The sequence below is a fragment of the Ammodytes marinus genome (genome assembly GCF_949987685.1).
Source record: "Ammodytes marinus genome assembly, chromosome: 7".
Taxonomy (NCBI): domain Eukaryota; kingdom Metazoa; phylum Chordata; class Actinopteri; order Uranoscopiformes; family Ammodytidae; genus Ammodytes; species Ammodytes marinus.
This window is the reverse complement of record NC_137211.1, coordinates 17,815,196-17,841,009: the sequence shown is the minus strand read 5'-3', so window position 1 is coordinate 17,841,009 and position 25,814 is coordinate 17,815,196. Positions and strand designations below refer to the sequence as shown.

The window sequence follows — 25,814 nt, the reverse complement described above, 5'->3', positions numbered from 1 at the left end:
AGGTACATCGCATAGGCTCAGCACAAAGGTTGGAATTAGATTTCCCAATGTCAATGTGCGGGCAAGAAGGTGAAGTTGCAATAACCAGGTTCCCTATATTGTCTATGTATTTTTTTCTAAAATGATCACGAGCTACAGCTATACCTACATGCTAAATAGTGTATATTGCAGCTTACCTTCACTATCACAAGGATAAGCTGTTTTTTTATTGAAGAATAAGTCATTTGTAAAGCTCTTCCATCCTTTGCTTTCTGTAGCTGCCCCTCTTTTGGTGGGAATCTATTCCAAGGACATGCAGTTTGGGAACAAGTGTGATAACAATATGCGGTGAAAAGCACCATTAAATCTGGTGTGAAACATTTCTGCAGTGAATGTCTAGGAGTTTGTCATGCAAAAATTATTTTGAGTTGATCTCTCATTTTGAAGCAGACTTCACATAGCATGAAATGTCACATAACAAGTCACTTTGCCATTGGCACAGATGCAAGCAACGTGGAAAAACAGGAAAAGTAAAATAGAAAACACCTGGTTTTCAATATGCTCTCTAGGATTTGAAGTCACATCACTCACTTACAGGATCAGGCCTGTCACACTCTGTCCTTATGTATAGGACTTGGGCTATAGTTTACACTGGATGATTTGTGTGTTTTTCCTTCAAGAGCACGCTTTGCTGAAACAGGTCATGCTCCACCAGTTATTATAAGCAGAAAATTAACAATGAACTCAAATGACTCTAGAGTATTTGCAAAACATTCCCACCATATTCCGGCTAGGCAAAAATAATGTTTGAGAATGGACTAACATTTGCTTGTAAAATGATAACACAGATAAGGAGTACTCTGCGCAACATACTGTTTTGGTGTGGCAAACTGTAACATTGTCATGGAAGGGAGGTTTTGTTATTTCAGCATTGTTTTCTCAACAACTGATCATTCTTGTTGGGCTATTACTGTACACATTTCCCTCAGTCAACCTTTCCTTTGGCCACATATTCACGTGCAATAAAATAAAACCCCCAGCTCTCTCGTCCTGTGATTCCAGAGGAGTAGGCAATGGCATGGAAAATGTACTCTCTGCAGGTGGTAGAATTAAAGCAGACTGGTTATTAAGTTGAAACGAGGGATGGGAGATTTTCACATGACTCATAATAATGTGTTGAAGGTGGGGATTTTTTTATTATCAGGTTACTCATGAATTTTGAGCCATGTTAAGAGATTTAAGAACAATGATCATGCATTGGGACAATATTGTGCATTTTTTGTATTGTCCCATAGGCTATAGTTGAAATGTGATTTTTGATAAAAACTGTGAACCCCCCTCAAAAAATATATAAAATAACAGGTTACTTATTTATTGTTTAGCTGATTGCCTTTGTGTAATGTGAATATACCAATAACCACTGTTTCTTTTCACAGGCCACACTACTACACAACGTTGTTTTATCCACTGGAATAAAATCTAACCTAAAAAGACACTTTTAAAAAAAGACTTGAAATATTTCATTTTTTTTTTTAATTATTAAATTCTGATGCAAAATGAACATTCAGAGGGTAACACTGTTTTTATGTGGGATGATTTTGTGCATGGACACCTGTCTAAGCCAGAAAGACTGCACAGGCGTGGACTGCCCCGCTCTGCTTTCAGACTGCATCAAAACAGTTTTAGAGAAGGGTGCCTGCTGTCCTACCTGCACACAAAGGGGCTGCACCTGTGAGGGTTACCAGTACTACGACTGTGTCCAAGCAGGCTTCCGGGAAGGGAAAGTCCCAGAGGGAGAATCTTACTTTGTAGATTTTGGAAGCACTGAATGCTCCTGTCCCCAAGGAGGGGGAAAGATTGGCTGTCGTTTTATACCGTGTCCAGAAATTGCCTCCAACTGCATTGATGTATCACAACCTAGAGATGAATGTCCACAATGTCGGCGAATTGGCTGTACCCATGGCAACAAGAAGTATGAGGCCGGACACTCCTTTCAGATGGACCGGTGCCAGGTTTGCCACTGTCCAAATGATGGAGGAAGGTTAATGTGTTCACCCATCCCCGGTTGTGACCTTCGTAGTTCTAATAGGACCATGGTTACGAGCACTGAGAACAACAGCCCTTCGAGAGACATTAACAGCCGCCATGACAGCCGACAAACGAGTCCTGTTGAACCCTTTTCAAAGCTGCAACTGGGAAACACTCTGCCACTGTATAAGCCGGACCCGCCCGGTTTTGGCACAGAGGATTATGACTATAAATTGCCAGGCCCAACGTCTTCCACTATCCAAGATCTGGCCCGACCACTACAAACCACTACAGTACCACCACCTCACCTAGAGTCAAGCTCCTCTTCCCTCAGCTCCCATGATGACGGGAGACATGAACTGAGGGAGAGACAACAACATCATAATCCAGAGAGGAGAAGCGAGGCTTTGGTCAAACATAACATGGATCCGACCTCTACAGGGGCTCAGAGCGAAACGTCAACATTGCTTACAACAACAACAAGCACTCACAGGGTGACCACAGAGAACAACAGGCCACAGCAGGAAATGAGTGAGAGGACCATAAGACATAACAGCGAGAGAAACAGAGTGGCACCGGACACTGTAAGAGACACAGCAAACACCGCCCGTACACACAAGGGGGCCGGGCGCTCTGGCCACCATAAACATAGTCAAGGCAGCCGCCTGGGGAGTCATGGCGGCTCCCGTTCTGCCGGCCACAAGGGACAAGAGAAGGTGTCAGTGGAGCGAAGGCAGCCGCTTGGTGAAGAGGAGCAGGACTCACACCCCACACTGCGGTCCAGTCCCACCGACAGAGCTCCAGTCAGCATGAGGGAGGAAGGGGAACAGCCTCAAAGACAGCCCCAAACCCTCTACAACTACCAGGATGTGCACGGAGACACCGAAGGTAAGTTAGCACATTATTTAGAGTTATTTAAGTAAACCTTTCACGTTCAACATTATCAACATTGGCTGTTCTGGATGAGTAAACTGATTGAAAGTTGAATTCAAAAGAAATCCTAAACTTATAATGTTCTGATTCATTCAATGGGGCCTCCATATGAATACATCATAGCAGGGCGATTTATAGCCCACTAATGACAATGTTACGTTGTTGTTGTTGTTGTTGTTGTTGTTGTTGTTGTTGTTGTTGTTGTTGTTGCTGTTGTTGTTTGACATTTTCCTCCTTCTCTCACATCCTGTGTTTTGAGGAGCAATTCATAATCATTCTATTCTAGCTGGCAGAGGTCCAGCCAGTCACAACAATTGTCTATGGAAAGTCTGTTTTCCCTAGATAGCACTTATCTACCTTATTGAAAAGACAAAAGAACTATACTTAGCATGTACTCATTTTTGAATGCGTTCAAGTTGAGAGAATTCTATATTTATTTCTCTGGAGGGTGGTGAATAGCGAGTAATGTTGCCAGGCGCCATAATTATTCACATCATTATGTGTCTAATATATCTGATAAATCCTGCTAGAGCAGCTGAAATTGCGATTTCTCCCTCTGCTTTGCTCCAGAAAGAGTTGGGTTGTTGTACATCCCGTCTGCATCCTTCACGTGATTCTTAGCATGTTCCAGAACATATCAGCAGGCCCCGTTCAGGGTGAAAAGGCCGATCTACAGTACTGCAGGCACTAAGAGAGAGAGAGCATGAGATGGAGTGATTACAAGGGTGACAAGAAGATGAGTTACACTGCACTGGATAGTACAAGAGAGAAAACCCAAGTCTTATTTAAGACTGTAAAGTTAGGTTGCATACATATAAAACACATTTTTTTTAAAGGATCAATTTGATTTCATTCAGTTCCATAACTTTTGATGATTAAGAAAGATGATGCAAGGGAAACCTGAACTAGATCATAATTTCCCCATACTTTATGGCTTTATGGCATGAGGAAGTCCCACTATTTTGTAAGGCTTCGCTCTGAATTGAGTGAACTAAGTTATGATGAATGCATAAGCCCTGTTATTTCATCCTTTACACTACAGTAAATTACCAAAAAAAAGGGTCAGGATTCTGAGAACAATTTTTATTCTTGGTGGTGTTTTGTCCAGTAAACTGAAATCTTGTGGTGTATAGTTAACCATACTTAACAGCACTATGATGTTTGTTGAGACCTGTCTGGACTTTTCTTTCTATTCAGCACCTGGCCTCCATAGGTATGTATAGTAGTATATACTGAATGTGTGAGGTCTTTCCATGGGAATGAACACCAGAGGTACCCTGTCAAATTCACTTAACAGCATAACGTTGGGGAATACAGGATAAAAATTGACTGTTTGTTGCGGTTTGCCGTTAAATATTTTGTTAAGGAAGGTTACACTGGGTAAAATGATAAACTGTGCGTGAACGTGCTTGTGTGACTATAGGAACTATTTCCATTTATTTGGGGTAAAAAACAATATTATTTGCTTTGACATACGTCCACAAAGGTTTTCCACACATTCCCTGAGAGCTTTGGGATAAAGTCCAGCTATTCAATTGTGTGAATTTAAGCTTCATGGAAGACAGTGTGAGTTGAAAGTTAAAGTAGGATGGGTTTTTCTCCTGGGATAAGGAGTTCCAACTAACTGGTTTTGTCTACTCAGTTTGGGGAATGGAATGACACTGGGAGGGTTCACTGGCGGAGGTCATTGGACTACAGGAAGACTTTTCAGAGCGGTGACATGTTAGAGCACATACAGGGGAAAAAACCCAGCTGATAAGGGTCTTGACTAATGCCCGTTATCAATGCCATTAGCAGAGGATGCCAAAGTTGTTCGGAGAGGAAAAGCGAAAGCATGAACAACAAGGACACAACCATTTTTCACAAAACATAAATGGACCGCCTATGCAGTGGAACGTGGCCCAAGATAAATGTTTTTTTTTCTCTCAGTCAGTAACTCCTGCTCATTTTGCCCCTGTCTCGTTTCCGACCAGAGTGTGTGCTCAGGAGGGGGGAGGGGATTGTTTAGGCTTTTTGATGCAGGGCTGGACCTGGTTTAGGATTTCTTTGGGGGTTGTACCTGTAAGCGGCATAATACCCATGTGATGAATGAGACCACTGTTGTGGCTTGATTGCCAGACGCTACTCACTGCTCTCCAATGAGCCGCTGTGATTATCCGTCTCCCGGGAGGCTGCTGGTTTCCCAATCTTTCCCAGTGATCACCTCGTCTGAAGCACACCTCCACACATTCTCCTCTCAGTAAAGTCCTGTCCTACTTTACCCAGCAGCACCATCCTTAACATTGAACTAAGCTATTGGAGAATATTGAAGACTGAAACATATCAATTATATGAAATTAACTGACAAAGGGCTTGTTTTCATCAGACTTTCTGTCACAACATGCTGCCTATGCGAGAGGGCTGAGCAGATGTATAATTTTCCTTAGGATGAAAAGGAAGGGTGAATTCCACAGTCGGTCATGTGAGAGTTCATACTTACTGTATGAACTGTACCTAAGATATATAGTGTATGGTGAATATAACTCACTCTGGTTATTCAAGGTTGCCTTCCAGGTCATTTCCAGGAATTTTGGCCTATCTCCCATCCGCAACACGCCCTTACTGAAAAATCACCCCATACACATGTCACCCGTGCCTGTGAATTATTAAAAAGAACATTTGCTCAAGATGCATTAAAGCCACTCAGAAAAGAGAACCACTATAAGTCAAAAGTGATTGTTACACAATGACAGATCTGCCTCTGTTCATTAATATACAGGCAAAGTGTAGATACAGAAGACTTACAAGCTCATGTTTTCTCCTCCAAATGTGAGCAGTCATAATGTTGAATCAATATTCATGGTTTTCAAATGCAGAACAATTTTGATTTCTATTGGGACCAGAAAAGCAGCCAATTAGGTAACATTATACCAACATTATTTTCTTCATCAGGTCCAAAATCAGGAATTGTACAGTTTTCATCTGGCACATTTCCTGTGTTCTGTTTTGCGAACACTGCTTGGAATATATAAGGGTTAATAAGGTAATAGGAAACAGGTTAAAATTACAAGACTGTGGCGTGCAGTGGAATATAATAACTGATTTAAAATGCAAAAAGATTATGTGCCAATGTAGCTTTACTAAACATCATAGGTGTCTGCATGCCATTTTTAGAAAACAAAAGCTATTAGTCCCAATGATTGAGTACAACACTGGTGAGTGGTGAAATGTCCTGGCAGTGTTGTAATGTTTAATTCAAGTTATCTATCCACAAGGAGGTGTAATTGGATTGGAGGTTACTGTGTTAAACAATCAAATACTGAGGCAAGCCCTCTTGGCATCCATCAACTAACTTTAACCCCGCTGAAGACTACAAAGATATGGATCACTTGAATCATGGTCTCACAATCTCAAGGAGATTAAGACTTAAATTGCCGATAATGAAAACATGAATTGAGCGTTTTGGAATGAATGAAGTCACCGTGACAGCAGGAGAGCCCTCCCTGTTATGTCACAGCCAGCTGTTCCTGGACAGTGATTATGTGTTTCAAAAGTCACGATATCTCTGCAAGTACTCATGTTAAAGGTGAGAGGAACATAGTAACACCCCCTCCCACGCTTAACACAGGCCTGAACACACGCAGGCACACATAGACACACTCAAACAACTGAGGTGCTTTTAAGCTTTCAACATCAATCATCTGACATGGTCTCCCGCATGAGTTTGTATGTCACGGCCCCTTGGCATGTGCTGTGATTCATATCGTCTGTCCTGTTCTCTGCAGCCCACGTCTATTGTAAATCACTGTCTAGTCTACAGAAGTAAAGACACTGGGCCTTGATTAGTGGCAGTGCACTGCTATAGGACACATCCAGACATGTTGAGAGTTGCCCTTTTTGGTTGTTATTCTAGCTCCATATTTTTAGAGGCTGTGATGTCACCAGTTTTAGATTTGGACAAGAGCAAAGCATCTGGTGTCCATTGGCCAGATATAATGACAAGCCTGGGACTGAGAGACTCCCCTCTGACGCCTTTTCCAATATTTTTGATCTCCATTGTATAAGCAAATTTAGTCAACTTAGATAATTATTGCGCATTTGGATGGAACAGGTTGCAACACAAGCTTAATTATAAGGGCTGTTAAAGAGACAGGAAGACACTCGGTAAGACTGAGATGTAGTTTAGCTAAAATTGTTTATTGTTGTTTTTATCCATGATAGCTATTTTGGTGGTACGCAATCTCCCTTCAAAGTCATTTCTACTGAATCCTTTGTAAATATGTTCGATAACTGTATGTCTTTTGACACCGTATACATCCCACATTCTGGAGGGACATATGGAGCAAATTTGGGGTAATGTTCATGCTGAGTGAACCTGGAGAAAATGAATAGGAAAGCGAAAGGAGGAGGGTGTATTATTGTGTTCTCTGTATTTTAATATAGATTCACTCAGGTTCAAAGGAACTTGTTTACCTACACGACTGGCACAGATACTGTAGTTATTCATCAAATTCATTACTAAACCTTTAAATTATGCACTCTGCGGCAGTTACTTGCATTTGTATGAGTATTTTCCTTGGTGCTCCTGTTACGAAGTAGAAGGTAGAACAACCTAGAGCATCCGTGCTGGCCTTCATCTATTTAGAATTGCAGTGAGATTTTTTTGCTTTTTTTTTTACCACTGTATGATGCGCACACTCATTTAAGGCATACCTTGAAACTGAACACGTGATCGTATGAGACCTATTAAAGTCTTACGAAGGTTTTTCATGCCATTTTCAGCCATGATAGCGGCAAACTTGACAAAGGGTCTGGTCAGTCTGACTGTGTGACAGACGGTCAGTTGGTTCACCACTTCCATCCACACTGAAACATCTCATAGCAAATATAAAGTGAAATGTCAATTACATTTTTTAACAGACGTTCATAGTTTCCAAACCCTACTGACTATGGTGATCCCCAAATTTGTTTTATTATCTTCATCATCATCAGTAGATCCACATTTTAGTTTTTTAGCTAAATGTCTTGGCAAATGTTGGATGGATTGCCCCGAATGTGTTACTCACAGTCATGTTCCCTACAGGATGAATTTTCATAACTCTGGTCGTCTTCTGACTTAATCTAGTGCCATCATCAGGTCAAGATTTTATTGTGTCTAATACTTTGGTTTGTGACTGAATACCTGCAAAACCAATAACATCTCAGCTGTTTTTTAGTGTTATTATATTATTATTATAGCATAAGCATGAATCCAGCAGTCATCACATAAGAGATAAGAAGATGATAATAAACTTAGCCTAAACTAAACATGCAACATTAAATGTAAGAGGGTTAAAGCAATATATTAATATTAATATTGTCAAAATACATGTTACACCGCTCTACTTTCATACATCACATAGTGAGCGTGGTTCATAACACAGGTCACTCAATCACTCTGCTCTGCTGTAATTGGCAGAGAAACTTTTCTTGTATCCCACAACCCTCAAGAGAAAGAACTCTGTGTGCACCGGTGGCGTAGTGGGTAGAGTGCGTACCATATTGGCTCCGGCTTTCTGTGCAGTGGTCGTGGGTTCTTTATTGCATGTCATTCCCCCGCTCCCTCTGTCCCCCCATTTCAACTCTGTACTATCTAATAAAGCTTGAAAATGCCAAAGAATAATCTTAGAAAAAAAGAAGAGAAAGAACTCGACAAAGGGGCTGGTCTCTCTGAGAGCATAATGTTTACCTGGCTACAATTATCATGTTTTATCGTACTAACGGATCTGAGGTGACACTAGATAACTCACTGCTCGAAGAACGCTGCATGTTTATGTGGTGATGTAGGTACAAGGGAGAGGAATGCTAATGGCAGTCACCGCTAAAATTATTCAACCGCTTACTTCTGATTTAAGTCGGATCAGGATTAGACTTGATGAGCTGATTTGGAGGTTAAACACTAAATAGCAACAAAAAAAATTGCGTGTTCCGTATATCCAGATGGACTGATATGTTGCACTGTATGGTGGGACTGACTGTAACGACATGGATGTCATAAGTTGTGTTTTCCACTGTGCTGCAGGAGCCACATATCAAAGGTGGAATGCACTGCCCTGTTATTCAAGGAACACTTATACATTTTTCCGGTAAACTGGATCATGTGTTTTTGCTCCGTCTGTTGTTCCCTGACCCAGTTTGAAATGAGGTGCTAATGTGTTACTCTTTCACTCGGCTCCAACTCTGATTAGCCTGGATGCAGCAAAAAAGGACAATATTACCCAGAGGGTAATTTTAAAGTGTCTTGGGTTTCATACTTCATACTCCCTGCCAATAAAAAGTGAGAGCAGAGTCAAGGAGCCTGAAAATCAAAACACAGCTTGTAAGTCTACTTTCTATTCTCTGCATGTAGTCACCCAAAACCAGTTTATTAAGTGTCCCATCAAAGATGAAATTCAGTTTCACTTCAGATACCCTGTTACCAGATTTAAAAAAAAAACTTTTTTTTACAGCATCTCACTGATGGGATTTCTGTGATGGTAAAATGTTAACTATCCTCTTTCAGCTGAATTCATACGGTAACTCTTATTACATTTTGTGATCCCTCTGAAACACTGGCGGCTTTGAGTGACACTAACTCTGCAACTGTGTGTCTGTGCTTCATTATAGTGTCTGCTAAGGATCTGGTGAAGACCTGCTGTGAGACAGGAGAGAAATGGGCTTCGGCTAGTGGTCACTGCAACAACATGGAGCCACCCACAAGAGATAGACACTCCATCTGCTGGTAAGGCCATTATTAAACGCCCATTCACATCATTTAACCCTGCAGGCAGTAAATCATCTTAAATGGTCCTCTGTGGAATGCTGCACTCTTTTTCTACTTCATTGGACTTATCAACAGGGTGAGTTTGAAGATTTATTATTTAAGTGACAGAGAAATGATCATATTTTGCTATTATTAGGGTGTTTTCTTGCAATATAAATCACTTTTAAGTTCAGTTTTCTTTGGAAACACTTCAAAGTGTAGTGAGCGATTCTGGAGAAGACTTCACACACTTGGTGTTCACAAGAGAACACATAATCACACACAGTAGGCCTACGTATAGGCCTACAGATAGGGAATAAGAGGAGATATTCACTGATTTTGAGAAAAGGTGATTTCGACAACAAGCATTCTCCGGAATCGCTGACGCCACAATAAATGATCCTCAGAGGTTTGACTGGTACATTATTTATTTTTCTCCTAGTGATATTTTTAGCGACTTCAAAGCACAGTTCAGCTCTGTAGTTGCACTCATGGGAAGAATAGCCAACCCTACAGTTGCAGTCCAAACCCTTCTTCAGTCCTTTTTTTCCTGTGTGATTCTCTCTGCCAGGACGGCCCAACAACAGTGCTGCCTCGGTTCCCTGGGAGAAAGTCGGTGTTTGGCTGGAACTAATGCAGCCAGAGCAGGAGATGTGTGTCAGGAGGTTCCCAGCGACAAGTGCGGCATCGATTCCTTCAAGGCCAGTATACTTGTGATCAGATAACCCCGGCAAAGGGCAAACACAGGTCACTGGGTTTCAGAGTCAAACTTAATGACTTTGTCCATTTCAAATTAGGCCTACTAGAGTCCAAAATAAGCAATTGATGAATGCATTAGTCATAGTAGAATTTCCTCTGAGCATTACTGCTGTGGTGCCAATTCCCTGTCTGTTATTCGATTAGGCTACCTTATTTAATTTAAACAAAATGATTAGGAGCTTAATTTCACCTAAAGATTCCCACAGTACTAAAGCTTTACAGTACTATCTTCAAAGTGTGCAGGCCTCAGCAATTGCAAATGTCAGATGTCATTTGTTTTGGCCTCTCTGACATTGTGGAAACACGGCCTGGTAATTGATGTGGTAAAACAGTAGCAGCAGTAGACACAAGGCTATTATGGCGGTTAATTGGGGTCAAGTCACGGTAACTTTATCGTGTTTGTCCAGATTCCCAAAGTCAGTCGTTTGCCATCCGAACCCTTTGGTGGAAGGATACTTACTCACCTACCCAGAGGCCCTTGAGCAGCATGGGGCCATTATCAAACCTATGCCACAGAACAGCTGTTAAATATATTGGCTTTCACCACTTTTCTGTAGGACCCCTGTAGATTTAGTAATGTAAGCCACCTACGGCCGCGGTATATTACAGCGGTCATTACTTCAGTTTTATGTTTCGCTATGCCCCCTTGCACTCCGAGTGGTGATCTTGCTGGGAGATACAGGGAAACAGAGTGAGAGGCTGTGAGCGAGGGGCTGAGCCGCTCCAAATTCATGCTTGTAGCTATCAAAGTTCAATTCAACAAGATCAGTCACAGTCTCCAGTCACGCTATCGGATCCGTGAGACCATTTAGACACGGAGGTGCTTTGAGCTAAATGCTAACTTCAGCACGCTAACACACTTACAATAAAAATGCCAACATGCCAAGTTTCAGCAAGTAATGTTTAGCATGTTCACCACCTTAGTTTAGCGTGTTAGTATGCTTACATTTGGCAATCAGCACTATATGAAAGGATGATGGGAATGATGGGAATATTGTTAGTTTTCTAAGAATTTGGTCAAAAAACAAAGTATTGACCCGATCACCTGTGGTTAAAGTAAATTCACTGAAGTACTGTAAAAGTACAATTCTGCAAGACTTTTACTTAAAATTAGTATAGGTTCTGTAAGTTACTCTATACTTCTACTCCACTACAATTCACAGGCAAATACTGTAGCCTACTTTTAACTATAACACACCTACGAAAGCACTCCTCTCCAGTACATATTTGAATGCAGGACTTTAACAATATACAATCTATCTGATGGTTTGAGTACAATATAATACAGACCTCTGAGTGCAACCTTTTTCTTTAAAATGTATTTTGAAAGGTTTTCTAGGTACAACAGCTACCTTAAAAGAGCTACAGTACATTATACAATGACTCCATGTTGACAGACTAACTGTGTGACCTACAGGAGTGCTGTGACTGCTGCTCTCTGGGGATGCAGTTCCGTAGTGAGGGCCATGTCTGTGAAGCCCAGCAGTCCCTGGGCTTCCGCTGCATACACGTCTTTCTGACCTGTTGTGAGGGGCAGGAGGCCATAGCTGGGAGTCAAGACCACTGGCACTCTGTCAGAGAGAGGCCCACTCTCAACCCCGCTTCCCCACCCAAAAAAGGTACACTTTAAAGGAGAAGTAAGTGATATGGTCCTTTTAGTTAACTTCCTGTCAGTTATTGCAGTTTGCAGTCCCCGCCGTCGTCCCTACGTCAGCACCACATGAACGTCTTGGTCGGATAGTGTTGCGATGGAGAGCAACGAGTCATCGTTCATGGGCACAGAGACCCGCCTCTTTTTAGCGCTCTATCTCCTGATTGCATAAATACTAGCGGGATGCTCAAAATTGTATCTGACAATTACTGGAAAGCTGAATGACTGGGAGACCTGTGTTATGAACTGTGCCTAATGTTTAAGTGATTGCTGTATGAATATAGAGTGATTTAACACTCATATTAACTCAACATATCACTTACGTCTCCTTTAACAGATATTCACAAACAAATACACCAACCTGAAATGCTACTGCAATGTGCGCTCCATGCTAAAGGAGGAGAATGTTGTTGGGTGGGTGCATGTAATACACACCGATGCACTTCAACAAAAGTCAATTTTCTTTATACGAGCTGTTGAAAGAAAGCATTGTAATAAGCCCTGCTGAAAAATGGCGTACCTCACTGGCCCCCTAGAACAAAGTATAATAGCCCAGATCACCTCTGTACTGTAATTCTAAGAGATCTAGTGCCTGTCTTGTCTGCTGGTCTGGCATTGCATTCAATCCTTTTAAAGTGAACCACTGTGTCATTGGTAGTATCCCTGCACTTATTTGGTTTGGCTACAACAAAATGGTGCCAAAAATGTTTTCTGAAGCACTATCTGCCTTGGCGATCAGGTGCTTTTCCATAAAGATGTTTTCTTCTTTATGGTGTTTATTTTCACCTCATAAAAAACATTTGGCTCATCTTATTCGGGATTAAGCAAAGAAATAACAGTGAGACGTCTGCCAGCAAGCAACATATTGCAAAAAGAAAGACATGAATTATATATACAGTACATCTACATTTTTCTTTCATCGTAACTTGTATTGATGCTTGTTGTGCATCTTTTTATGCCGCATACATGTGTATATTTTTAAGATCTAAGCCAGGGCGTTGCAAACTTATTTAGGATTTGAATAATGTGGTGGGTGGAAGAAGTGGTTGATGCTGTGTATTTATCCCTGCAAAATTAAACATTACAACAAATGGGACCAGGAAAAGAAACCCTCCTTATAATTGTGGCCCTTGTGTGTCTGCCCTGTAATGATTCCATTTCAAAAGGTGTTTTTTTTCCTTAAGGGGTGTGATGAAGAGGAAATAATTAAAAACTTTCTATGGAGTTTTATATCATTATACAATTTTCTCTCCATGTGTTGAAGTATCTGACAGTCCGTACCCTAATGAGGGCTTCTCCCTGGGTGAGGAGAGGGATGGAGAGAATGCGGCAGAGGGTCCTGTCGAGGTGGAGGACATGGATGAGTGCCTGATATATCAGGGCAACATCTGCCACCACAGATGTGTCAACACGCCCGGCTCTTTCCGCTGCGAGTGCTTCCCGGGCTACGTGATGCAAGAGGACGCTTTCACTTGTGCACAAGGTAAAAAAGTGTAGACCACCAATCTTTGTCTTTGTTTGTCACCCCAGCGCCATATAGCAGACATTTTCCACCGATGCCAGTGCACAGCAAAGGAGCTCCGTGTGCCATTTGCTCTTTGAAAAAAAAAAAGTATTTACGGTTCTGCGTTCCTCTCAGGAAGACCACATTTGTTGTAATTTGTCGACACCTTCACACTGTATCATTTTCCAGGTCCCTTTTGAGTTCCTTCCTGCCTGCGAGCCCTGATACTGCTTAATAACAGTTATTTTAATCCTACACTAACATCCCTTTCCTGAAATGACAGAAGTGCTCGACTTATCGCATCTCTGGGCTGCCGTCAAAAAGCTTTTCAAATGAGGAAAAAAATATTTTCACCATTTGGAAAAAAAACTCTGATGTACAGTTTGGAAGTCTTATTGGGTAATGCTGTTTGACGTCTCTGCAGTGCACCCGACTTCAATCAACGGTGGCTTTCACCAACACGAGCCTGCCTCGACAGGATACTAATTCCACAGCTCGCTGCAAATTACAGTGAGAGATGGGGCTCACTAATAAAACCAAAATGTTTGTCTGCGGGCAATGTTTTTTCCTGTCTCACCTTCACTGCTATTACAACTTTCATCCGTAGCCACAAGCCTCATATCTTTGGATAAAGATGCAGGAATTGTACACAGTCTGAGCCTCTAACTAAGGCCTCTGTAGATGGAGAGTAGGAAGTCTTGATTACAGTGTATAATTCCTTGCTGCTGGGATGAGATTTTACATGTGTGTGCAGAGACGGTGGATGAGGAGAACAGACTGAAGGAGGACGACAGAAGGGCAAGGGAGTCCGCTTCAACCATTCCACCGCCCAGCCAGCCCCCTGTCCAACTCAACCCCTGTGAAGGTTAGAACTGTTACTGTTAATGAGGGAAGGGAGAGGGAGCTTCAGGCCTGGCGGACCCAAAATGTGAACTTTCATTCATTTAATGTCGAGACAATGCATTGGGATAGGTTAAAATGTCTAATTTATAACCAGGTGATTACTGACATTAAAACAATTATTTTTTGTATGACAATTTCTTTGAATCAAAATGCTAATTCGGCAATATCTAACTAATTATGTGTAAATTTGCATCCTTTTAAAAATCTAGATGTTTGATTAAAAATCTTTATTTAATTTTTACAACATAATTGAGTCCAGAGTTTTTACAGAACAGATTTTGGAGACAGCCTTTTTTCATTTTATAAATAAAAAAAATACTACCGGTATGTACAGGACTTTAAAATGCATTTTCTGCATGTGCAACAAAATGTATCATAAATCAGACAATTAACAACATATGAACAGATACTTCTGTAATAACCTTCTGCATAGTGCTAAGAATGATTATGGAAAGTTTAGTTGATGTAAGTGCTTTAGAAGTTTACATTGTTGGTTCCAAGTATTAAAAATACAAATGTTGAGAAAATGGCCTTAAATATGGTTGTATAGGAGAAATATACAGACACATTTTGGTCCTTTATTGATATACTAGTTTTAAAGAAGAAAAGTTGTGGAGGTAAAAAAGCCAAAACTCTCAAAATTAACCTCTACTTAAAAAAACATTGTTTTCCTACTGTGTCTTTACCTAATCAGAAACTAGCATCTTAATTAAGTCTAATCTGTTCAGAGGCGAAGCCAGCGCTGGCTGCTATGGATTGGCATGTTGTTTTTTCAATCTCACGCCTTCCGTGACATGTAATTGTGCTGCAAATGTCAAACACAAGCAGTGAGATGTTATCAAAGGTTAGTTTGTTTTCAGCATCAGCCACTCATTCGCACGAGCTCTCCATATCATACTCGTTGCAGGGTCCCTTTTTTGTTTGTCTCGTTTGGTTTCCATGACACCAGGGTGGAGGTCTGCTGCATTGTGGGCCAAAAGTAGGAAATACAATACGATCAGGTCAGGGATCACCCTGGAAAAAGGAAATGAGCAAACGACCATTCTGTAAATAGTGTTCTTGTCTCCAAGCCAGCATCACAGAGTTCTCATGCGGTTTCACCTTAATTACAGTTGTTTGGAGTTGTCCAACAGTTTATTTCATCTGACTTCACTGTGCGGTATTCATTTCCAGGCAACAGCCCGTGTGAGCAACACTGCACCTCAGTGGGCGGAAGGCCACAATGCTCCTGTTTCCCAGGATTCTCCCTTATGGCTGATGGGCGCACCTGTGAGGGTAAGGAACTAATAATTAGATATGACGCCGAAAACATTTCCTTACATCAAACCAGACTTGCATATGGATTTTTTTTACATACAGTCATAGAATCCAAAAGATGTGGGCATTTTTTTAGCCCTCATTTCAGTCCTTTTTTCAGCCAGATACATTTGGTTCCAGTTGAGGAGAGTCTCTTCTTGGCAAGAATGTCTGCCACTGATATGTCATTTTTCTCTAATCAGCGCTTGTAGATGTGCAGAGGAGATACAGCCCCTAATCCCCTTCATTCTTGTTCCTGAACTGAGTCTCTCTACCGGGGGGGATCATCCCAACTATCCGTGCAATATCAGGCTATATCTTACCAACTGCCTCCCCCCTATACAGTAATACCCTTATTCCCTTCTCGGAATGGTGCTGGACTGATCATGAGGCTGATCAGCTGCCGCTCTATGGCTCTAATCTGTCTTCCCGGGGATATATATCTTGAAATGAAGCCTTAGCCACTGGTCTGTCTCCTGCTCGACAGCAGCAGACTGTGCCAGTGACACGGAGAGTGGCTTTTCATGGTGACACATTTCTCATTGTGTGGACGGATGTTACACCCAGTGGCCTTGGCCCTAATCCCTCTCCCATAGGAGGGTCCAACCTGTCTCTTTAAGCTGCTTCTAACGGCTAATCGCTAAACACACTGGCAGACAACTGCTCAGGCGGTATTTCCTTGTCTGCTTTTTTTCCAAACATATTCATCTGGCGTCTTCTACTTTGCTCTATTCATGATTATAATAACCTTATTTTGTTTTGTATAGCACCTTTAAAAACAGTGGTGTATAAAGTGCTTCGACAGAGCACAAAACAAATATACATACCCATATAAACACATCATTGTTATAGGGAAAAAGGGAAGATGGAGCAGCTCTAAAGGACAAAAGAAAATGTGAAAACCAAGCCTTATTATTCATTCTCTTTCCTCATACTGACACATTTGTCTTCTATCCCTTTTTTTTCTTGTTGTAAACATCCAGACTTAGACGAGTGTTTGTCAGCACATACCTGCCAGTTGAATGAGCGCTGCCTGAATACTGCGGGGAGTTACATCTGTCAGAGAGTGATCACCTGTCCTCAGGGACACCAGATCAACAACGACATCTGTGAAGGTACACCCCATTCTCATCAGCATTAAAGGTGGAGTCAGTGATCCCGGAATACGCTTGTTGTCAAAATCAGTGAATACTTCCTCATGAACCACTACCTGTCCGTAATGTGTATGTGCTGGAAAAAATCTGATGCTAATACACAGCCTAGGCTCTGTAAACTGGTTCGTCAACAAAGGCTATGTAAACAAAAGGGGCTAGGCCCAGCTTCCAACATGCCCGTTTACACAGCCTAGGCTCTGTATTAACACTGGACTGACAACAAGCATTCTTCAAGCAATCGCTGCCTCCACCTTAACACTATACACTTCCAGCCACTGTGAGTTTGTTGCAAGTACCAACAGGAGAGCATTTGTATTACTGCATGTTCACAAAGTAAGGAAAGCGCATTTTTCAGGCAAACAATCACTTTTACCGCCCTTGAGAGTAACCATTGAAAATTAGATTTTTCTTAATTCTTCACGTCGAGTGATCATGCAATTTCACATTTGAGCTCACAGACAAGAGGGAACAATAGGAAATGTTCCTCCAGAGAGCTCTTTCCACAGTATTTGCTTTGCTGTTACCTCTCAGAATGAAGAGCTGCCTGGCTTGTCTTCGTGGGTAGCGCCAAACTTTGAGATAACAATATAAAAACCTCCCAATGTGTCTCATTATTTCCATGCACCATAAATTGGGCCTGTGCAGAAGTCTCATCCATAAGGCAGCACCAGTGTTCAAGAAGAAGGACCCCTAAGAAGAGTTTTGAATGTGCCGGAAGTGCGTTGTGCCTTTCTGTGTTGGGTTTCTGTGGACTCCAGCTAGGAACTGGGCTAATCTGCAGCTCCTTGTGCACTGTTCAATCAGGCAAAATGAGCATTTAACAAGAATGTTTAACGGTGAGCCTGCACACAGCTGCCACTTAGGCCGTCGGCAATCTCCGTGCTGTGCTACCTACCTATTCCCTATCGTTTACTAAGAGACTGTGATTAATCGCTCCTTCTCCCTCCTCACAAATGAAGCAGTCACCGTAAAGGGTGAAACTGAATTATGTCCCTAACTTACTCTCTTCAGTTTTAGCGGTTTTAAATTTAGACTCTGAAATGTAATCTCAGTACTAGCAAACTAGTGAATTGACAGTGCCTATGATGAATTTCTATTGCAGCTTTTCCTAAATGTAAAGAATGTTGGATATCGTTCATATACAGAAAAAAAGAAATTTGGAAAAAAGGCAAAACAGCCCTGGGGCGCCCTTAGCTCAGTTGGTAGGGCCTCCCCCCCGGGCCGGGCCCAGGGGGGGACGCCCGCGGTCGTTCTCTGCATTTCACTCCCATCTCTGCCCCATTTCACCTCTGTCTCTCTGCACTATCAATAAAGCATAAAAATGCCCAAAAAGTATCTTAAAAAAAAGATCACAATCACAATGCTAACATGCTGATGCTTTGTACGTATGCAAATGTTCACCTTCGTAGTTTAGTTTATTAGCGTGCTTTGATAATCACTAAACCCAAAGTACAGAATGTCATTCGTTTTCAGAGGTCATAAAGCATAAGTTGGACAACTTAATTATGGCGCTAGATGAAAGGTCAGAGGAGTCCCAAAGATTTACAATTCCTCCCGAGGAGGCCATGAATGCCCGTTCTAAATTTTGTGCCAATCTTTCCAAAAGTTGTCAAGATATTTCACTCAAAACAAGAGTCATAATCTCATGGTGGTACTAGAGGAGAAGTCAGGGGATCAATAAAGTCAGTCTGTCTGTAAGTGATGGTTGTTGTATTGTCCCAAACAGGTCTCTCTTGAGAATGAGACCTTGTGTCTCAATGAGAATTAAATACCTGTATAAATTAAAGGTTAAAAAACAAATCTGAATTGTACAAATAAATAAAAAACAATCTGGGACGAAGTGACAGACCAAATGACTGAACAGCATATAATATTTGCCCTGCATCGTATCTTGATGGCATTTCAGCCAAACCTATTCATGAAAAAAATCATGCACTGTGTTGAAAAAACTGCTAAGGGTGTAAGGGGTTAAATTCTCAAATACCGCAAGTGCACCCTCTGACCTTGGGTGGTTCCTTGAGCCTCTGTCCTTGACTCTGAGGGAGGTAACTGTCAATCTCTCACACATTTATCCTGCTTCCTGGCTTTCTTTCTCTCCGTCTTCGTCGGTGTCAGGCTCACTCAGCTCTCCTCGACTCTTCCAGACTTGTGTCAGGATCAAGATGCTCCATCACTCTGTGCTGTTTAGAGGCCTACCTTATATCAGCAGGGCTGCCTGCCAGAGCTGGTTTAAGCCTCTGTAGGACAATTACAGTGGTGAAGGCAAAACACGAATACATTATCAACACACACACACACACACACACACACACACACACACACACACACACTCACACACACACACACACACACACGCACGCATATGGACCACATTTTGTTTGAGATTGAGATTTCCCTCCAGCTTTGGTTCATAATAAGGCAACAGGTGTGGAGGGCTGATTGACAGGAGGTCAATCCCTTAGTAGACAGGTGTTGGACTCTGGGGGAATATATTGCAATGGTGATTCAAATACCTAACAATAAGACGGCCGGAGGCTTACTTCTACTGGTTGGATTCATTACATTTATTCATCTAGTTGAAATTAAGATATCTAAAAATAAGTCATTCAGGTTATTCTGGATGTAACACTAGTGATACAAGTAAAGATAATATTTCTGTGTTGTTAAACAGTTTTTCCTCTTGATCAACTACTAGTCAACTAGACTACTGATAGGGAATGGTTCTATAATAGATGAGTGAAAGTGAGTACCTGCCCTATCTACCATTTATCCACAGTGCCATCCAGTGGTAAAAGATGGCATTACAGGTTTGTATCTTGCACTGTACTGACTGAATTTAATCATGTTTGATTTGTGCTTTCCTTCCAATTAATCATCTATTCGGTCCTCATAAGCTCCTTTATTCCACTTCTTCTTCCCTTAGATATTAATGAGTGTGTGCAGCAGAGCCATAACTGTGGACCCGGCTTTGAGTGTGTGAATACCCAGGGCTCTTTCAGGTGCAACCCCAAACCACAATGTCCTGTGGGCTTTAACCAGGGCGTACAGGGCAACTGTATTGGTAAGATGAATCCATTTCTTAAATAATTATATAATTGTTCCCAAGTTTTGCAGTTGATCCTAGTCTTGCGCATAGTATGGAGGCCAAAATGCATGGAGATTTCTTTTCTATTACACATTTTTTTGTGGTTTGAATTGTGCTAAAATAGGGAAAGAAAAATAAATTGATAAAGTGTTCGGTTGGGTAAAAAAAACATTCCATATGAAGATGTGTCACTGTATATGTGATAAACAAGCAGACAATTCTGCCTTGTTTTAGTCAACATTCAGTATTGTTTTTTAGAGATTCCCAATCTTGTTCCTATAAGCACCGGTGAGTAAACCAGGCCAAGCGCAAAATTTCCCCACAGGTGAATCATAGTCCACGTAGACACACTGCTAATATAAGCCACACAGGGCTGCATGCAGTGACAGAGGGGTTAAATGCCACACAGACAGGAGATCAGAGAGGGTTGCTGTTAGGGGCTGCGGAGGGGTGGATAAAAGCCCATCCTCTGTCCTCCTCCAGTACAAACCGATGCTGTGGAATTAGCCCCCAGGGGCAGGAACTGGGGCATGTCGAGGCAGCCGACGCCCCTGTAAAAATGAAGTGTAAAAGAAATGCTCTGAGAAATGAGAAAATTGAGCAAATGTCAGACACACACACACACACACAGACACACAACAAAGTAATCCGAGGGAATGCGACCGTGTGATGTGTGTTTGCTTTGATATCACAGTGTGGCTAAACAGTTGCCCTCTGGTCCCCCGGTGCCCGGCCTTTGTGCCATTTGGTACTTCCCTATTCTTCTATCTTTTTTCATAGAAGACATCTTAATTTTCTCTCTCTCTCTCTCTCTCTCTCTCTCTTTATCTCTCTCTATCTCTCTCTCTATCTCTCTATGTTTAACAGACATCGACGAGTGTGGCGATTTGGCCCAGCCATGTAGCGTGGGATTTAACTGCATCAACACAGTGGGGTCCTACGTGTGCCAGAGGAAGATAACATGTAGCCGGGGCTATCACGCCAGTCCCGATGGATCCAGATGTATCGGTATGGCTTGTAGTTGAGTTGAGTGGTCTCAGCAATTCCGGAGAATGCTAGCTGTCACAATAACTTTTTTGTCAAAATCAGTGAATATCTCCTCACAATCCGCTACCTGTCCTTACTGTGTGAGCGCTGAAAAAAAAACAGTGTTAATACGCAGCCTAGGCTCTGTAAACTAGCTCGTTGCTAGCTAACGGTGGGCCCCTTTGTTTCCATACCAGTGTACAGTGTGCCGAGGCTGTGCAGCAACACCAGATTATTTTCAGGGTACATACAATACATTTAGGTAACGGATCAAGAGGAGATATTGACTGATTTTGTGAAAAAGTTACTTTTGACAACACGCGTTGTCCAGAATCGCTGACCCCATTTTTATGTTATGAAGAATAGTATTGTTTTTGTTGTGTTTTTCCCCAGTGCAGCAATCACTTTATTTCACACCCAGAGCATATAGTCGAAAAACATTTATTTCAACAAGTCATGTTCATTCATGAAGTGGTGGCAGCTGACTCTTATCATTGTCACTATTATTGATTTTTTTTAAAAATCTCTTTACAATTCACGCGTGTGTCTTGTAGATGTGGACGAGTGTCAGAGCAGTCTGGATCGATGTGGAGAGGGCCAGCTGTGCCACAATCTGCCTGGTTCCTATCGGTGTGAATGCCAGACGGGCTATCAGTTTGACTCCTTCAGGAGGATGTGTGTGGGTAAGTTGCTCATGGTACACAACATCACCATGCAGTTGAAGCACACATGCAGCTTTGTGCATTTTGCCTTTATCTTCCTGTCTCTTAGTTTCCTCTTCTCCTTCCCTTCTTTACGCCCTACATCACTTTTTCACTCTTTTTGCATTACTGTGTGTAGCCAACCCTCTGCTTGGCCTGCCCACTCTGCTGCTCCTGTTTATTATTCTGCTGCTGCTGGCTCCTGCAGTAGCGAGTTGGCCGATCACGTCTCCTGCTGCAGAGAGGACTCTGTTCTTCCCCTCTGTTTGTGATTCACTGTGTTGTGACTCTCATGATAATGGGCTCTGCTCAAGTGTTTAGACTATCAGCAGGCAGCTGGTCCCCTCACAGCACACTCTCACTCACACGCACACACACACACACACACACACACACACACACACACACACACACACACACACACACAAGCACGCACACAGCACAGGCATGCACACGTACGCGGCCGTATGGGGCAACCAACCCACTCATGCTTGGTTGGATCTGTGGATCTGGGTGCAAAACCCCATAGATGAAGTGCAATACACACTTTCAGATGTACGATGACCCCGCTTCTTCCTCTCAGATGTAAACGAGTGCTGGCGCTACCCGGGCCGCCTGTGTGCCCAGACCTGTGAGAACACCCCAGGCTCCTACGAATGCTCGTGTACCTCTGGCTTCCGCTTATCCGCCGATGGAAAGACCTGTGAAGGTGTGTGTGTGTGTGTGTGTGTATTAATGTCTGCCTGCATGGGTGTGCGTCCATGTGTACGTGTCGGTGCATGCGGTTGTGTGTTTTTGTGAATCTGCGCGTGACAAAAAATGCCTGTGTGTGAATGTGTGTGGTTGTTGGTGTGCCAAGCTTGTGTATGTGCATGACAAGTGCAGATTCCTAGACTAAGCTGATATTAAAGCTGGCCACCACACAGCACATTGCTGAGGAGGGATGGCAGGTAAAGGTATTAGTGTATTATAGTGTATATCATCCCATGCCTTCAAGCACCAAACAGTAAAAACATAATTGGCTTAATAACAACATCTTGTTTATATGTTAGGATAGAAACATTGAAATTCCTTTGATCAAGTGAATTGTGACAGTAATGAGCTCTAACCTCTAATCTCCAGATGTGAATGAGTGCCTGGCCAGCCCATGCAGTCAGGAGTGTGCCAATGTCTACGGTTCCTACCAGTGCTACTGCACACAGGGCTACTACCTCAGGGAGGATGGGCACACCTGTGAAGGTGGGGCATGCTCTTTACGCCTCACAAATACCGTATTTACACCAAACTTATGTTTGGACAAGTTTGATGAATCACTTTCACTTGATTGACCTCCTCTTTGTCACCCAGACATCGACGAGTGTACCCAGAGCATTGGCAATCTGTGCACCTATAAGTGTGTGAACGTTCCTGGCAGTTACCAGTGTGCTTGTCCTGAGTATGGATACACCATGTCTCTGAATGGACGCTCTTGCAGAGGTAACCCCTCCCCCTCTTTAAAAAATCACATGCACACAATACACATGCTCTAACTGTACTGTTTCATTGCAAGTGTACCGCATATGGTTCTGCTCTAAAATAGATTTGTTTTACTCTGCGCACATTTAACTCTACATTGAGTCTACAGTATGGTAATGGTTTTGCTCAGATAAACATAATTGGTACTTTTGCAGTGGCTCAGTAATTACACAGGCTGTAAAACTTTATTGGCCTAAAAATTTTGTCTTGCTAATTTTTGCTTGAGCAGCTTTTTACTCCCACAAGATATCGTTTTTGTCTTACATGTTTCTACAATATGGCTTGTCCTCAAATTTCAATTGTCTTGTGACGAGCACCCATTTTCTTTGGCTCCAGGCAGTTAAGCAGCCCCCCCCCCCTTATGCATTAACTGTGTGTTTTAGATATCGATGAGTGTACCACGGGGGCCCATAACTGCTCGCTAGCTGAGAGATGCTACAACATACATGGAGGTTACCGCTGCCTTTCTCTCAACTGTCCACCAAACTACCGCAAAGTGTCCGACACGTAAGTGATACTGTAATAAACTAATGTTTAATGTGATGCCTCACTGAATCATATGAGACTGAAAACGGAGGCATATGAGGATAAAGGATAAAAAAAAATCCATTCAAAGTAGATCAGCCTATAGGTAGCATCAATCAGTTTAACTACCTTGGTACATGTATATTCTTAGCTTGCTTTATCACTCTTTTTGGAAATATTAAAATATTTATTGACAAAGTATTACTGTAGAGGCAACTGATTTCATGATATTTTATATTGTAGCGTTAGGCTTTTTTATCCTGAGTTATTATATCTTAACATCTCTGAACGTCTTTATAAGACAGTACATCTAAGGCCTATTTTAGTCTTTATTGTAAATGGTAAATGGACTGTTTTTTCACAGACCCAAAGTGCTTTACATTGTTTTGTACACATTCACCCATTCACAGACACATTGCAAGCTAACTATCGGGAGAAATCTAGGGTGTCAGTGTCTTGGCCACAGGGACACTTCGATATGTGGCGGGGAGGCGGGCATTGTAGCCATTGTAAAGGACTTCCTGATTACCCTGTTGTTTCCCTGTGTCCCCTGTGGTAGGCGCTGCGAGCGGAACAGCTGTCCTGACTACATGGATTGTCAAAACACTCCTCTAAGAGTCACCTATTACTACCTCAGCTTCCAGTCCAACATCATCATCCCCGCTCAGATCTTCCGTATCGGACCTTCCCCGGCCTACTCCGGGGACAACGTGATAGTCAGCATCACACACGGGAACGAGGGAAACTACTTCAGCACCCGCAAACTCAACGCCTACACGGGGGCCGTGTACTTGCACCGACAGGTCGAGGGTCCCAGGGATTTCTTGATCCACGTGGAAATGAAGCTTTGGAGACAGGGGACGTTTACCACTTTCCAAGCCAGGATCTACGTCTTCATCACAGACAACTTACTCTAACTGTTGGAAGAGATGTTTTCTTTCTGTGGCCACTATATGGACCTTCACTCAGTTCAAGAGGACTTTTTCCCATCACTATTTAACAATGTCATAAAGTATACACACTGTTTGTTGTCATGATTGGCCCCAGTATTTAATCTCGGTTATGCTCAGTTTTAGTTTACATTAAAATATTGACGGAGGATTGGCCGAATATTGAGAAAGAAAGCTGCTTCGTGGCAGTTTCTGAGTTCACTGGGGATCGCATAAAAACCCTGAAATGGATTGAATTGCTGTTATTTGTGTCATTCATTTCAAAGGCTTAAAACAACCATGAAAAAAATGCCATGCCATCCTTTTAGAAAACCACTTGAATCAAACCCACAAAGTAATCATTTTGGAGCTACACATATATTTATTATGCCACCAGAATGAAGCAGTTTGTTTTATTATCCGTGCCCAGCTTTCTTATTTTTTCTGCTCATGTTATCAGATGTGTAATTGTGTAATTTATAACACTGTGGTGAGAGCAGGAGTAATTGTTTTTGGAAGTTGTTTTTCCAATGCGGTGCCTAAACAACTATGTCTCTTTTCTTTTCTTTTCTTATCCTGTGCTGCTGTTACTGTTTTGTCTTTGAAGTATTGTATATTATATATCTTTATATTACTCTATATTTGGTATTTTTGTGTCCCTGTAATCGGACACATTATGAATGGATGTATTATATTTTTTATGCTAGATTCATAAGCTGCAGTATTTTAGTAAAATATATATTTAAAAAACAAACAAGAGTGTTGGTGTGCCATTTTCACTGTTCATCATTGAGTACTGTATGAACATTATTGCTCCGTGGAGTTGTCAAAGTGTATATAATCCATTCTTGTCAGGGCATGTCACACAGTAAATATCCGTGCCTATTTACATACCCGTTCACACTTCGCTAGGGAGTTCTACATGTGCTCCATCAATCAACACATGCCGGCTTGAAGCACACACACATACACATGTGCACACACACACACATAATTATGACAGCCAATAAAAGCAATGATTACGTAGTGTTTGAGTTCTGGAATAAAATGATTACCGTCTTATTAT

At 42.0% G+C, this 25,814-nt stretch overlaps 1 protein-coding gene across 1 annotated transcript; it reads left to right on the top strand.

The window, feature by feature from the left end:
• The first annotated feature begins 1,508 nt into the window (after window positions 1-1,508).
• LOC307253757 (fibulin-2-like) lies at window positions 1,509-25,402 on the top strand. The gene is made up of 16 exons (XM_080031918.1): window positions 1,509-2,895; window positions 9,565-9,679; window positions 10,272-10,401; window positions 11,877-12,078; window positions 13,375-13,593; window positions 14,369-14,479; window positions 15,691-15,792; window positions 16,797-16,928; window positions 19,891-20,028; window positions 20,920-21,060; window positions 21,633-21,761; window positions 22,363-22,488; window positions 22,902-23,018; window positions 23,127-23,255; window positions 23,678-23,801; window positions 24,379-25,402. The coding sequence occupies exons 1-16, from the start codon at window positions 1,536-1,538 to the stop codon at window positions 24,734-24,736; spliced, it is 3,633 nt and encodes a 1,210-aa protein (XP_079888044.1). The 5' UTR covers window positions 1,509-1,535; the 3' UTR covers window positions 24,737-25,402.
• The last annotated feature ends 412 nt before the right edge of the window (window positions 25,403-25,814 follow it).

Bases quoted from the DNA above. Each gene is read 5' to 3' on its own strand.
- LOC307253757 (XM_080031918.1), top strand. From the start codon at position 1,536: ATGAACATTCAGAGGGTAACACTGTTTTTATGTGGGATGATTTTGTGC. The intron at 14,480-15,690 runs GTTAGAACTGTT...ATTCATTTCCAG, and splicing joins CCAACTCAACCCCTGTGAAG to GCAACAGCCCGTGTGAGCAA. The intron at 20,029-20,919 runs GTAAGATGAATC...TATGTTTAACAG, and splicing joins CGTACAGGGCAACTGTATTG to ACATCGACGAGTGTGGCGAT.